General features: G+C 29.1%; 3 protein-coding genes across 3 annotated transcripts in view; 2 read left to right on the forward strand and 1 right to left on the reverse strand.

The window, feature by feature from the left end:
- Positions 1-817: 817 nt before the first annotated feature.
- LOC140990229 (thioredoxin H2-like) lies at positions 818-1,729 on the reverse strand. Its single transcript, XM_073459830.1, has 3 exons — positions 1,493-1,729; positions 1,273-1,395; positions 818-1,141 (listed from the first exon to the last, which is right to left on the reverse strand). The coding sequence occupies exons 1-3, from the start codon at positions 1,643-1,645 to the stop codon at positions 1,010-1,012; spliced, it is 408 nt and encodes a 135-aa protein (XP_073315931.1). The 5' UTR covers positions 1,646-1,729; the 3' UTR covers positions 818-1,009.
- Positions 1,730-11,339: 9,610 nt separating this feature from the next.
- On the forward strand, positions 11,340-12,823 carry LOC140989298 (uncharacterized). The gene is made up of 2 exons (XM_073458470.1): positions 11,340-12,030; positions 12,239-12,823. Exons 1-2 carry the CDS (start codon positions 11,498-11,500, stop codon positions 12,648-12,650), a joined length of 945 nt encoding a protein of 314 aa, XP_073314571.1. The 5' UTR covers positions 11,340-11,497; the 3' UTR covers positions 12,651-12,823.
- A 923-nt stretch (positions 12,824-13,746) lies between these two features.
- LOC140990161 (protein NRT1/ PTR FAMILY 4.6-like) overlaps positions 13,747-14,891 on the forward strand; it is a 3,765-nt gene continuing 2,620 nt past the window's right edge. Inside the window, exons 1-2 of the mRNA XM_073459735.1 lie at positions 13,747-13,756; positions 13,924-13,979. Coding sequence (XP_073315836.1) covers positions 13,747-13,756; positions 13,924-13,979 — 66 coding nt within the window. The remainder of the gene's footprint in view (positions 13,757-13,923; positions 13,980-14,891) is intronic.

A 14,891-nucleotide genomic window follows, 5' to 3' on the forward strand; every position in this document is an offset into this window, starting at 1 on the left:
TATGTATTTGTATAATTTTATGGTAATAATATGGTGTATATAATATTAGTAATGTTTTAAATAATTATGTATATCATATCACAATATTATAATGAGGTGTCATAAGATATTTTGTTTAAAAACCTTATAGGCTTTTATACTTGTCGTATCCCTTACCGGGAGTGTGGGATGTCGTCTTAACATCCTCCCAGGATTTATAACAAGTTTTTGAAAAAATTATTTTTATTATTTCTAACAATAACATTATATTATATATTACATATATAAACAATAAATAAATAACAATAAAATAAATATTATTACTTTTGTTACCTTTTTCTTCTGTTTTGGAGCTTGGAAAAATATGGAGGACTTTTAGAGTTTCGTGCTGATAACGTGTTGTGAAAAAGTAAAAATTTACGGTAAAAAGTAAAAATCTCAAACTCTCAAAATTATCACACTACACACCTTATAATATTTTTCTCTCAACTCAATTTGTGATTTTCTTCACAAATGAGAGATCTATTTATAGAAAATTTTTACAAATAATCCAAAAATAAATTACATCATTACCTTCATCATCACACACAAATTTCAATACTCAACACCTAATTTTACCTAATTTTCAACATTCAAATATTCAATACACACATTTTAAATATTATTTTTCAACAACTATGATAAAATCAATCAGTTTATCATATTTTTAATAAATATTCATGATTTTCTAGGATTGATTTTCTAGGATTTCATGTATTTTCATAAAATATCTTCGTTCAAAAACAGTATAAATGGAACTGATCTCACATGTCATCTCAAAACATACGTGCCAAAGAAATTATTTCTTAGAAATATCGAAAATAAAACCGTAGCAATCACTCTTGATTCTCTAGAGAGAATACATGAATCGTACGAAATCCAAATACATGCATGCAAATAGTATATTATTCCAGATAAGAGCGTTGAAGATATTCTTGGTTCACTTGTGCCACTGAATAAAGGTCAAAGCCCACTTAATTAGGGTTCTGTCTCAGAATCTGTGTTTGTCAATCTTCTTTTGTAGGTCATCCTTCTTTGCCCCCACAACCTTATCAACTATCTTCCCTCTCTTCATCAGCAGGAAAGTAGGCATTGCTTGCACCCCGAAATCTTGTGCGACATCCTGCAGTTTACACGATCCCGACAACATGATTTGATCAGAAAATAATTAAATTTCGATGCATACGGATGGTTAGGACTAGATTTTGATTGAAAAGTGGGAAGATAATCTAGCAGGAAGATAATCTAGCATACAAATAGCTCATCAACATCAATCTTGATGAAGTCGACATCCGTGTATTTCACGGCGAATTCGTTGATTGCAGGGTCAATGTAACGGCACGGCCCGCACCAGGAAGCTGTGAAATCCACCACCATCTTCAACAAGAAAATAATCATTAGAAAACCCTGATGAAATTTCACAAGATCAGACAAAGTTTTAATAACAATATCGCGAAACTCATATAATGTATACAAGTTTCGAAGTTTGTTTTGCGGATTCGAAATGAATTCTCCACTTCGTTGAGGAGTGGAATGCAATAACTTGACCACCCTTCTGGATTGATGGCGATCGATTATACAATCTAGTACTGGTCTGACGAATATCAGTTGAGAGACCGGCACCCATTTTTCTTCTCAAGAAATTTACTGACCTGGTTTCTTTTTTATATTTAAGTATTTCGAATATTGTTGGCTTGAATTATAACTTGGTGCCAATGGTTTTTATACTAGTCCATAGCTTAAAATTTTCTCCTTTTATTTGCTAAATAGTCTTCAGAATATGTTCTGATTGGGACTTTCATTATATCCACCACTGATGTTAAATATAGAAAGATTTGGTGCTAATTTCCTCTACCATCAAAGAATTATATATTAGCTTAACCAGACAAAATGCTAGCTCTTGTCAAATCAGTCTTTTGTTACATCTGGTTATACATTAATCTCTCAGCCATCGAGTTTAAATACGCTAATCGCGAAGTCGCGAACAATAATATAGAAACTGTGAAAATAATTAATTAACCATTTGCACAAATCAATGAATTTGATGTAATTATCTATATAGTCTGAAAATTCTAGCTTATATATACATAATTTGGTTCATGCAATATCCTGCTGCATCAATTTTTTTCAGGTAATTAAGATCAGAAGCACATGCAGGCATGATATGTAAGCCAGGTTGGAGAGAATAAGCATAAAAAGTATGGTGGATGAGTGCTTGTCAGTTTTGATGTCGTTCATTCAAATAATAAGAATTAAATTCTAGTTCATGTCTATTACTTAGCTATGTAGAAAGTAAGCATATTGTCATATCAAACAATTAGAACCTCTCGTCTAAATTCCCTTCTGACTCCAAATGTTAAGTTTCCTGATATATCGAAATAAAATCCAGCTTTCAAATTTTTCTCAAGATTTCAAAAATACCATGTAATATCATGAAGTCTTGCTAAAAAAATGTAAGTAACAAGAGTTTTTATAATTTCAGGATTATGAAATGTATGATTAATCATGAAAAATTCGTATTTTTGGTTTTCTGTGTTTGTTTATTTGCAATTTTGATGTTAGTTCGATGTCTTTGTTTTTTTTTTTTTTTTTTTTTTTTTTTTTTTTTTTTTTTTACTTTTTTTTTTTTTTTTTTTTTGTTGGTTTTTTTTTATCCTTTTTCTATTATTATTTTTGTCTTCGCATTTTTGTTTAATTTTAAATTTTTTCTGTCTCCATCCGGATTTTGAAATACGTGGGAAAGCTCTTGTACGGGCAAAGAATCTGGTGTTAACCGTATAGTTTCAAAATTGTAATATGTAGATTCAGCATCTAAAGTTTTTACCATCAATACAGTTTATCATGCCTGAAATTGGATTATGTCTGTTAAGCGACATCTTCCAGTTGCTGATAGCTCTATCTTTAAAAACCTTGAAAAGCATTTACATCATACATGAGCTAGCAANATTACATTAATAATGTACTTAATTCAATCAAAATAATTATTAATTTGATTTTACTTTTAAATTTAATTTAATTTAATTACATGTTACATATTTTTTAAAAAATTTAATATTACTAACATCTATTTTACTATTATTAATATTTGATTTTCATTTGAATTGTGAGATTACTATTTTACCCTTTCATTTATTTTACAATTTGTTGTGTTCATGAGGTTCTTTAAGTCATTTTCTATGTTAGTTTAATATGATCATTAATAGTGTACTTAATTCAATCAAAATAATTATTAATTTGATTTTATTTTTAAATTTAATTTAATTACATGTTACATATTTTTTTTAAAAATTTAATATTACTAACATCTATTTTACTATTATAAATATATGAGTTTGAATTATGAGCTTACAATTTCACCCTTTCATTTATTTTACAATTCGTTGTGTTCTTGAGGTTAGTTAGGTCATTTTATATGTTAGTTTATTATGATCATTAATAGTATACTTAATTCAATCAAAATAATTATTAATTTGATTATACTTTTAATTTTAATTTAATTACATGTTATATATTTTTTTGAAAAAATTTAATATTACTAAAATTTATTTTTCTTTTATTAATATTTGATTTTCATTTGAATTGTGAGCTTACTATTTTACTCTTCCATTTATTTTACAATTCGTTGTGTTCTTGAGGTTCTTTAAGTCATTATCTATGTTAGTTTAATATGATCATTAATAGTGTACTTAATTCACTCAAAATAATTATTAATTTGATTTTATTTTTAAATTTAATTTAATTACATGTTATATATTTTTTTGAAAAAATTTAATATTACTAACATCTATTTTATTATTATTAATATTTTATTTTCATTTGGATTGTGAGCTTACTATTTACTCTTTCATTTATTTTACAATTCGTTGTGTTCTTGAGGTTAGTTAGGTCATTTTATATGTTAGTTTATTATGATCATTAATAGTATACTTAATTCAATCATTAATAAGTGTTAAATATCATAATATACTTGTTGAGTATACCAAAATGGTTATACGCATATTATAAAAAATACGACAAAGAGTTGATTTGTCAAAAGCAACCAAGAAGCATATTGAAAAATGTATCATGTGGATAAGATAACTTTTTCCGATTCATATACCGTCTAAGGTCATGATTTTTATGTTTTGTGGTTTTGTTATGTTTCAATTGATAAATGCTACTAGCTATATTTTAATTCATTTAAATACTATCTAAATTTCATTAATATATTTTACAATTTGTTGTGTTCATGATGTTAGTTAGGTCATTTTATATGTTAGTTTAATATGATAATTAATACTGTACTTAATTCAATCAAAATAATTATTAATTTGATTTTATTTTTAAATTTAATTTATTTACATGTTACATATTTTTTTGAAAAAATTTAATATTACTTACATCTATTTTACTATTATAAATATATGATTTTCATTTATAAACTAATTGTTTTACCATTTTTTTGTTTTATAATTTGTCATGTTCATGATGTTCTTTAAATTATTTTCTAAGTAAGTTTAATAGGATTATTAATAGAGTACTTAGTTAAGGTATTTATTATTTTTATTTTACTTTTAAATTTAATTTAATTACATGTTACATATTTTTTTTAAAAATTTAATATTACTAACATCTATTTTATTATTATTAATATTTTATTTTCATTTGGATTGTGAGCTTACTATTTTACTTTTTTATATATTTTATAATATGTTGTGTTCATGAGGTTTTTTAAGTCATTTTCTATGTTAGTTTAATATGATAATTAATACTGTACTTAATTCAATCATTAATAAGTGTTAAAGATCATACTATACTTGTTAAGTATACCAAAATGATTATACGCATATTATAAAAAATACGACAAAGAGTTGATTTGTCAAAATAAACCAAGAAGCTTATTGAAAAATGTATCATGTGGATAAGATAACTTTTTCCGATTCATATACCGTCTATGGTCATGATCTTTATGTTTTGTGGTTTGGTTTTGTTTCAATTGATAAATGTTACTAGCCATATTTTAATTCATTTAAATACTATCTAAATTTCATTAATATATTTTACAATTTGTAGTGTTCATGAGGTTAGTTAGGTCATTTTATATGTTAGTTTAATATGATAATTAATACTGTACTTAATTCAATCATTAATAAGTGTTAAATATCATAATATACTTGTTAAGTATACCAAAATGATTATACGCATATTATAAAAACTACGACAAAGAGTTGATTTGTCAAAATAAACCAAGAAGCTTATTGAAAAATGTATCATGTGGATAAGATAACTTTTTCCGATTCATATACCGTCTATGGTCATGATTTTTATGTTTTGTGGTTTGGTTTTGTTTCAATTGATAAATGTTACTAGCCAGATTTTAATTCATTTAAATACTATCTAAATTTCATTAATATATTTTACAATTTGTTGTGTTCATGAGGCTAGTTAAGTCATTTTCTATGTTAGTTTAATATGATAATTAATACTGTACTTAATTCAATCAAAATAATTATTAATTTGATTTTAATTTTAAATTCAATTTAATTACATGTTACATTTTTTTTTAAAAAATTAATATTACTAACATCTATTTTATTATTATTAATATTTTATTTTCATTTGAATTGTGCGCTTACTATTTTACTCTTCCATTTATTTTACAATTCGTTGTGTTCTTGAGGTTCTTTAAGTCATTTTCTGTGTTAGTTTAATATGATCAGTAATAGTATACTTAATTCAATCATTAATAAGTGTTAAATATCATAATATACTTGTTAAGTATACCAAAATGATTATACGCATATTATAAAAACTACGACAAAGAGTTGATTTGTCAAAAGCAACCAAGAAGCATATTGAAAAATGTGTCATGTGGATAAGATTTCTTTTTCCGATTCATATACCGTCTAAGGTCATGATTTTTATGTTTTGTGGTTTTGTTATGTTTCAATTGATAAATGCTACTTGCCTTATTCTCATTCTTTTAATTCTTAATTCAATTTCATTAATATATTTTACAATTTGTTGTGTTCATGATGTTCTTTAAATTATTTTCTAAGTAAGTTTAATAGGATTATTAATAGAGTACTTAGTTAAGGTATTTATTATTTTTATTTTACTTTTAAATTTAATTTAATTACATGTTATATATTTTTTTGAAAAAATTTAATATTACTAACATCTATTTTACTATTATAAATATATGAGTTTGAATTATGAGCTTACAATTTCATCCTTTCATTTATTTTACAATTTGTTGTGTTCATGATGTTAGTTAGGTCATTTTATATGTTAGTTTAATATGATCAGTAATAGTATACTTAATTCAATCATTAATAAGTGTTAAAGATCATAATATACTTGTTGAGTATACCAAAATGGTTATACGCATATTATAAAAAATACGACAAAGAGTTGATTTGTCAAAAGCAACCAAGAAGCATATTGAAAAATGTATCATGTGGATAAGATAACTTTTTCCGATTCATATACCGTCTATGGTCATGATTTTTATTTTTTGTGGTTTGGTTTGTTTCAATTGATAAATGTTACTAGCCAGATTTTAATTCATTTAAATACTATCTAAATTTCATTAATATATTTTACAATTTGTAGTGTTCATGAGGTTAGTTAGGTCATTTTATATGTTAGTTTAATATGATAATTAATACTGTACTTAATTCAATCATTAATAAGTGTTAAAGATCATACTATACTTGTTAAGTATACCAAAATGATTATACGCATATTATAAAAAATACGACAAAGAGTTGATTTGTCAAAAGCAACCAAGAAGCATATTGAAAAATGTGTCATGTGGATAAGATAACTTTTTCCGATTCATATACCGTCTAAGGTCATGATTTTTATGTTTTGTGGTTTGGTTTTGTTTCAATTGATAAATGCTACTTGCCTTATTCTCATTCTTTTAATTCTTAATTCAATTTCATTAATATATTTTACAATTTGTAGTGTTCATGAGGTTAGTTAAGTCATTTTCTATGTTAGTTTAATATGATAATTAATACTGTACTTAATTCAATCAAAATAATTATTAATTTGATTATACTTTTAATTTTAATTTAATTACATGTTACATATTTTTTTTTAAAAAATTAATATTACTAACATCTATTTTACTATTATTAATATTTTATTTTCATTTGAATTGTGAGCTTACTATTTACTCTTTCATTTATTTTACAATTTGTTGTGTTCATGAGGTTTTTTAAGTCATTTTCTATGTTAGTTTAATATGATCATCAATAGTATACTTAATTCAATCATTAATAAGTGTTAAAGATCATAATATACTTGTTAAGTATACCAAAATGATTATACGCATATTATAAAAACTACGACAAAGAGTTGATTTGTCAAAAGCAACCAAGAAGCATATTGAAAAATGTGTCATGTGGATAAGATATCTTTTTCCGATTCATATACCGTCTATGGTCATGATTTTTATGTTTTGTGGTTTGGTTTTGTTTCAATTGATAAATGCTACTAGCCATATTTTAATTCATTTAAATATTATCTAAATTTCATTCATATATTTTACAATTTGTAGTGTTCATGAGGTTAGTTAGGTCATTTTATATGTTAGTTTAATATGATCATTAATAGTATACTTAATTCAATCAAAATAATTATTAATTTGATTTTACTTTTAAATTTAATTTAATTACATGTTACATATTTTTTTTAAAAAAATTAATATTACTAACATCTATTTTACTATTATTAATATTTTATTTTCATTTGAATTGTGAGCTTACTATTTTACTCTTTCATTTATTTTACAATTCGTTGTGTTCATGAGGTTCTTTAAGTCATTTTCTGTGTTAGTTTAATATGATAATTAATACTGTACTTAATTCAATCATTAATAAGTGTTAAATATCATAATATACTTGTTGAGTATACCAAAATGGTTATACGCATATTATAAAAACTACGACAAAGAGTTGATTTGTCAAAAGCAACCAAGAAGCTTATTGAAAAATGTATCATGTGGATAAGATAACTTTTTCCGATTCATATACCGTCTATGGTCATGATTTTTATTTTTTGTGGTTTGGTTTGTTTCAATTGATAAATGCTACTAGCCATATTTTAATTCATTTAAATATTATCAAAATTTCATTCATATATTTTCAGTAGTTTAGTTGCTTACGTGCAACGCACGTGCACTTTTCTAGTGTGTATGTACATATATATAACACTCCTCAAATTAAATTAAATTAAAAATACTGAAAATGTGTCATTTTGCACTAAGATTGAAATTCGATTTGGTTTCATCAAAAAAGTTGCAATAAATTAGTTTATTTGCTTTGACTAATGAAATCTACAAATCGTAGACTCACAAAAAAAAGTACAGTAATTTATAAATTCTTGATTCGCATCTTAGTAAAAAATAATTTGGAATATTGACAGTAGATAACTACTTTTCAAGATTCTTTTCTTTTGATTATATATATTAACTGGTCTAACAGAACAACAATAATTTGGAATGGTACAGAACAACAATAATTTGGAATCAAATACGTAATATCATCTTTTAGTGTCGGAATATATCGTCGATTGCAACCACTTTATTAGTATTAGTGCATAGACGCACGCGTTGCGTTTTTTTTCAATGTTTTTTATAATTCATTTGGTTTATATTTAAATGAGGATCAAAATATAATTATAAAAAATAGTGAGTGACTACACTGTCATTTTGAAATATGAATTTAAAAAATAAAGTACGAATAAGAAGACCCAAGTAAGAATAAAAAACCGAAATCTATTATGTCACCCCGAGCTCGGACCCGCGCCTGCGTGACTGCACAATGAGCTCTTATAACAATTACTTCGTATTCGTTCTCGTTTTACGAAAATGATTATCCCAAGTTGCTATAGAAGTTCATTGTAAACCCATTATAAACTCATTTTAAATATTTAATTTTTAAGATGTAGTACAAATGTATCACATATTATATATTTTTATTTATTGGAAAAGAAATTATTGGTCGACAAAACTAATTTGAGAAATTAGTATAAGAAACGGAAATCGATTATAGGAGGAAAACAAGGATGATACATAAAATATAAGGTGTTTCGTTTGACATTGTTAGGATAACAAGATTCCTCAAACAGCTCACAATGTTTGTAAGAGACTCTAATTCCTGAGGATCTGATGTGGTTTCTGAAGCAACGGTGCTTATCACAAAGACGAAAAGTTTCAACCAGAAAGAAGCATTTTTTATTGCAATTCGAAAGAAGCCTTTTTTACTTGAGTAATTTATGCTCTGTATATATTCTTTTCGATTAAAAGAACAACGAATATTTACATACATGTATCTCTATCTATGTGGATGTAACAGTTATAATAGGACATTAAGTTTTGATGTTAACAAAAAAAAGAAGGATAAATCAAGAGTTATGTCATGGACCTTCATATGTTACATGCTTCAAGAACCAAATTGGCATGAAGAATCAACGAGAGCTTTCTCTAGACTTGTCGTTTGGTAGATCGGTTAGGGATTGTGTGTCCTGACGAATTGAAAGTGCTAGGAGTTTTAACCGAGAATGTGACTTTAGTTGGATCGTGTTTGTAAAAATGTATAGTATAAATCCAAATCTTTTAGTGGAAACTTTCGAAAACAGAGGAAAATGAGACATTGTTGGATTTAGTCCTCGAACTTCTACAAACAAACTCATGTATTCATCTACTTGTTTCATATAATCATTTATGATAGACACACAAAATTAAAGTTTTGTTTCATTCTTTATATATCATTTTGACCAAAATATTTGTTGCATCAGTTCAAGTTAGTTTCACACGTTATGACAAAGTTATTCGAATGATCAATTTGAGTCAAGAATAATTTAATCAATTGATAAGCCAACCATGAAACCATTTCCAAAATCTAACTAGCTACTCAATAAATATATCTGAAAATATCGATAGTGTTACTGTTCGTGACTTTCGGGAGAAAATATATTGATCGATAAATATTTTTTTAATTATAATATTCAATAAACGTTTGCATGCTTGCTTCATGGGTTGTCTTACAAATATTTTTGACTATGAATCTGACATGACCAGAAGAATAGAGCCACGCGATCTCAAAGGGAAAAAGGAAAGAAAGAAAACAGATTTGTATTCTTGAAATTCTCAGCATAATTCATTCCCAATTCTTCTTTCAATTTTCCTCTCTTCTCTGCCTATAATCTCGTTTTACAATCTTCAATAAATTGAGATTGCTGAAAATGATAACAATACCTAATCACCCACGGCGGTGTCGATCAAATTAATAAACATCGACTTCTTTGGGAATGTTATTGCTACAATCTGTGTTTCGGAATGTGTTTAACTTAGTGTCACGGTTGATGTATAAGCTTAGTCTTGATGTTTACACATATCATCAAAGTTGTTGGAGTAGGTATCTTGTGAGACTATCTCACGAATCTTTATCTGTGAGACGAGTCAACCATACTGATATTCACAATAGAAAGTAATACTCTTAGCATAAAAGATAATACTTTTTCATGGATGACCCAAATAAGAGATCCGTCTCACAAATTAAATACGACACGTGAGACCGTCTCACATAAGTTTTTGCCAAGTTGTTGACAATAACGTAAATATATTGTCGAATATATAATTTTAATTGATAATAGGACGTAGATAATTGTATCCCAAAATAAAAAGGGATAAATAAAATTACAATTTTAACATTATTGGAATATCAGTATTTTATTGTTATGCTTCAACCTCGAACAATCCACCTAACGTTTTTGTTTGCGAAAATTTTAATTTTAGTGCTATGTGGTGTTCTGTGTTCTATACTGTAGTCCTATGCTTTGTCAAAGTTTGATATTTATAAGTAATTTTGATTATTTTTTGTTTTGGTTTTTTTATTTATCTGAAATCACTAAATTCATCGTATATGGTTTATTTGACATCGATGTTTTTCTATATAGCTCACGTGACAAGAATAAATTTTATATTATATACAATAAAATATACATAAACAAAAATAAAAAAAACGACACTTTTTTATTCTCATTTTGAATTATTTGATTTCGTTTCATTTTATTTTTCTCATTTTTTTATCCGTGAATTTTAATATAACGAACCAGATAATCGATGATAAATAGACTATATTTGATATATTCAGTGGTTTCAAGAAGAAAAAAAAAATCAAAGTTACAACTAAATTTTGTAAAATTATATTATTAAAACAAAAACAAACCAATTTATAAAAATAAAAATATAATTTTTTCAATTTTATTTTTTAGCACTGCTAAATTACGGATTATAAACCTGAGTTACAATTCATTCGATTTCTCACTTTGTCGAAGTAAACAAACAAGGAACAAAGTCTCTGGCTTACTGAAGAATCTCCAAAATTTCGAAGAATTCGGCATTCTTGAAAGTTGAATCTTGGTCAAATCATTGAAACTCACTGAGAAGTATTGACCCAATTCGGAAGCTTAATTCACTTCATCAATGGCTTCCATTTTATCTCACCCACCAAAGATCGGCGTATTCTATCATGTGAAGTCCCACATAAAATTCCCAGTTGCAAGAACCCATTTTTCTTCGCTTCCGATCGATAACGTTTACATAAAGTCGGAATCTTTGCTTTCGTGTCGGGCTTTACCTCATCTGGGCAGTTCCCGAATTACTGTAACAAGGGCTTCAGCGAGTGATTTTCTTGAAACTATTGAAAATGACGAGTCTTCGAGGGGTTCTGCGGAGAAACCAGTGAAATTTCTTTTATGGGTGTTATTATGGGCATCTGTATCCATTGGATTGTATGCCTTTTCTGGGAATGCTAAGGCTTCTGCGCCTACTGATTCCATTAGGGCTTCAGGCTTTGGTGTAAAAGTTGCTAATACTTTGCGGGCTTCGGGCTGGCCCGACGAGGCTGTTGTATTTGCTCTGGCGACGCTTCCGGTGATTGAGCTGCGTGGAGCAATTCCTGTTGGTTATTGGCTGCAGCTCAAGCCTGTTGTGTTAACTGTGCTGTCTGTTCTTGGGTTAGTCTCACTGTCTCAGATATCCCCAGATTTTGCATATAATTTCATGTCTTCTTTTCGTTAGCTAATTTTGAACCAAATTTACTGGTTTCTAGTTTGTCTTTCAAACACAATCTTAGTGTAAAAGGAGGAATTATATAAGGAAGCTATTGGCTCATCTTCTGAATAGGAATTTTGGAAATATAGCTGTTATGTGCTGCAATTGCAGGAACATGGTGCCTGTGCCATTTATTATACTGTACCTGAAAAAGGTTGCAGCCTTTCTCACTGGAAAGAATCAAACTGCTTCTCGATTCATTGACATGTTATTCAAGAGGGCCAAAGAGAAGGCCGGACCTGTCAAAGAATTTCAATGGCTTGGGTTGATGCTATTTGTGGCAGTGCCGTTCCCTGGGACTGGAGCTTGGACTGGAGCCTTTATCGCATCTATATTGGATATGCCATTCTGGTCTGGTGTCTCAGCGAATTTTGTTGGTGTTGTATTAGCTGGCCTTCTGGTAAACTTGCTGGTTAACCTTGGACTTAGATACGCCATTGTGACGGGTATAATTCTATTCATAATCTCCACATTCATGTGGAGCATCCTTCGAAGTCTCAAGAAATCTTTATCCATTAATTGATGCAAGAATGAGTAGTATTGTTTGTAACAATCGACAATATGTTTTTTTGGTATCAGCTTATTTTCTGATTCATAGTAATCATGATTACTATTACATCACTTACTAAGGAACTTAAGTAGTATGAGCTCTCATTTGAGATATATTCATATTTTGATCTTTCCATATTTTGTCCATCCCTCTTTGTTGAATTCACGTGAGAAGTTTGGGAAACAAAAGACTCTATGATCCTGTATACCCTTCTGGCTTGCCAACTGCTGGCGTTCTGGTTCTAGCTTTGACCTTTCTGCTTATAATAAACACTGGTGGTTTTATTTCAATCCACGCTGAATTCATTTCAAGTCGTTCAGGGCCATCAACTGAACACATTCTACTGTACACAAAAATTTTGCTTGTAATATGCGCGCTACACGTACATTGTCCAGGGCCATCTACTCAAGGAACTGCATCGAATACTTGATCAGTGAGACACACGTCTTTTATATTGTTTCTCTGAATCACATCTCTTTTTCCTAGCCACAAATGACTTAACCAAGTGTTCCATGTGTGATTACTGATTATCAGCACGGGTTTCCCTCAACTCGTGGTGTATGTCCACTACAAAAAAACGGGCAGAATAGCGACGGTTTTTAATAAACCGTTGCCACCATAGCGACGGTTTTTAGTAAACCGTCGCTTTTGTTGCGACGGTTTTTTATAAACCGTCGCTTTCAAAGCGTACAACCGTCGCTATATTAGCGACAGGTTCTGATATACCGTCGCTCATTGAGCGACGGTTATTAAACACCGACGCTATAATAGCGACGGTTATTCATAAACCCGTCGTCTACTAAACTATGCGACGGTTTATCTAAAACCGTCGCTCTTATAGCGACAGTTCTACAACAACAGTCGCTATATTAGCAACGGTTTCATGACACCGTCGCTATTTTGTGCGACGGGTGTGCGACCGTATAATGAAAAACTGTCGCATTATGTTGCGACGGTTTATATAATCCGTCGCCTTTCGCGACGGAATTTCTAAACCGTCGCCAATAGCGACAGTTTTACTAACCGTCGCCGATCTAGATCGGCGACGGTTTCTCAAAAATTGTCGCTAATGGCGACAAGTTTTTCGACTACCGTCGCTATAATTCTTTTATATACCGAAGTTCGCGAACAACTTACAGCGATTTCGCCTATTCGGATTTTTTTCTTTTAACGAGACTCTATAAATTTTTTCGTATTTTCTGTTTTTTTTTACTTGTACTAACATTTTTTTGTATTAATTTCGTAGATTTGCTCGTCGGTGTAATCTTTCAACGTTACGTGGATCTGCATATTTTCGCGCAAGTAAGATTTTTAAAGTTTTTTTTTATCGAAAATTTAATATTTATGGTGTATGTATTTATGAAATTTTGCTTAGTATTTTTTGATGCTTTTTAATTTTTTTAACGGAAAACCTAGCTTAATTAAGCTACGGTTCTTTAAAAAACCTTCACTTTATATAGCGACGGTATTCCGATAAACCGTCGCTTAATATAGCGACGGGTTTCCAAACACCGTCGCTTAATATAGCGACGAGTTTTCAAACACCGTCGCTTATTGTAGCGACGGTGTTTTAGAAACCGTCGCTTTCAGTNCAAACCGTCGCTAGAACCGTCGCTTAAACCTTTTAGCGACGGTTTTAGCGACGGTTTTGGCTATCGCTAACCCTTTTTTTTTTTGTAGTGGTCACTCCATGGTTTTATGTAGGGGTGGGTACGGTACGGTATACCGTACCGAACTACGGTACCGTATACCGTACCGTAAATATCGGTATGGAAAAATCCATACCGATACCGATACCGAAAATTCGGTATACCGAATGTTCGGTATACCGAANGACGAGGCCTCCTGTTACGGTTTTCCAAACCGTCGCTAGAACCGTCGCTTAAACCTTTTAGCGACGGTTTTGGCTGTCGCTAAACCCCTTTTTTTTTGTAGTGTAATCTACTTAATTCATTCGACAATTATCTATGCTTTCGACGAGATNCCCCTAGTTTTATGAGATTTAGATATGATAGTAGATTTACTGAAATTTCTGTGGGAAATAATAGTATCCATTTCTTGTTCAGGATTGTGTAGAAAGGCTTCTATGTGAAACATTAGATTTGTACTCGTTGCAGTTTCCTTGTTTCCTGCCTTAATCATGTTAAGTTGGGCTTTTACATGTTTTAGTAGTCCGATTTTTTTAACAACTTTGCCTTTAAATGTTTAAGTGAC

The sequence above is a fragment of the Primulina huaijiensis genome, chromosome 12, assembly GCF_012295235.1.
Source record: "Primulina huaijiensis isolate GDHJ02 chromosome 12, ASM1229523v2, whole genome shotgun sequence".
In the NCBI taxonomy this organism is placed as follows: Eukaryota; Viridiplantae; Streptophyta; class Magnoliopsida; order Lamiales; family Gesneriaceae; genus Primulina; species Primulina huaijiensis.

Coding starts and splice junctions, on each gene's coding strand:
- LOC140990229 (XM_073459830.1), bottom strand. CDS start 1,645: ATGGGTGCCGGTCTCTCAACTGATATTCGTCAGACCAGTACTAGATTG. Junction 1,396..1,492: donor CAAAACAAACTTCGAAACTT/GTATACATTATA, acceptor TTCTTGTTGAAG/ATGGTGGTGGATTTCACAGC. Junction 1,142..1,272: donor TTGATGTTGATGAGCTATTT/GTATGCTAGATT, acceptor TGTAAACTGCAG/GATGTCGCACAAGATTTCGG.
- LOC140989298 (XM_073458470.1), top strand. CDS start 11,498: ATGGCTTCCATTTTATCTCACCCACCAAAGATCGGCGTATTCTATCAT. Junction 12,031..12,238: donor ACTGTGCTGTCTGTTCTTGG/GTTAGTCTCACT, acceptor CTGCAATTGCAG/GAACATGGTGCCTGTGCCAT.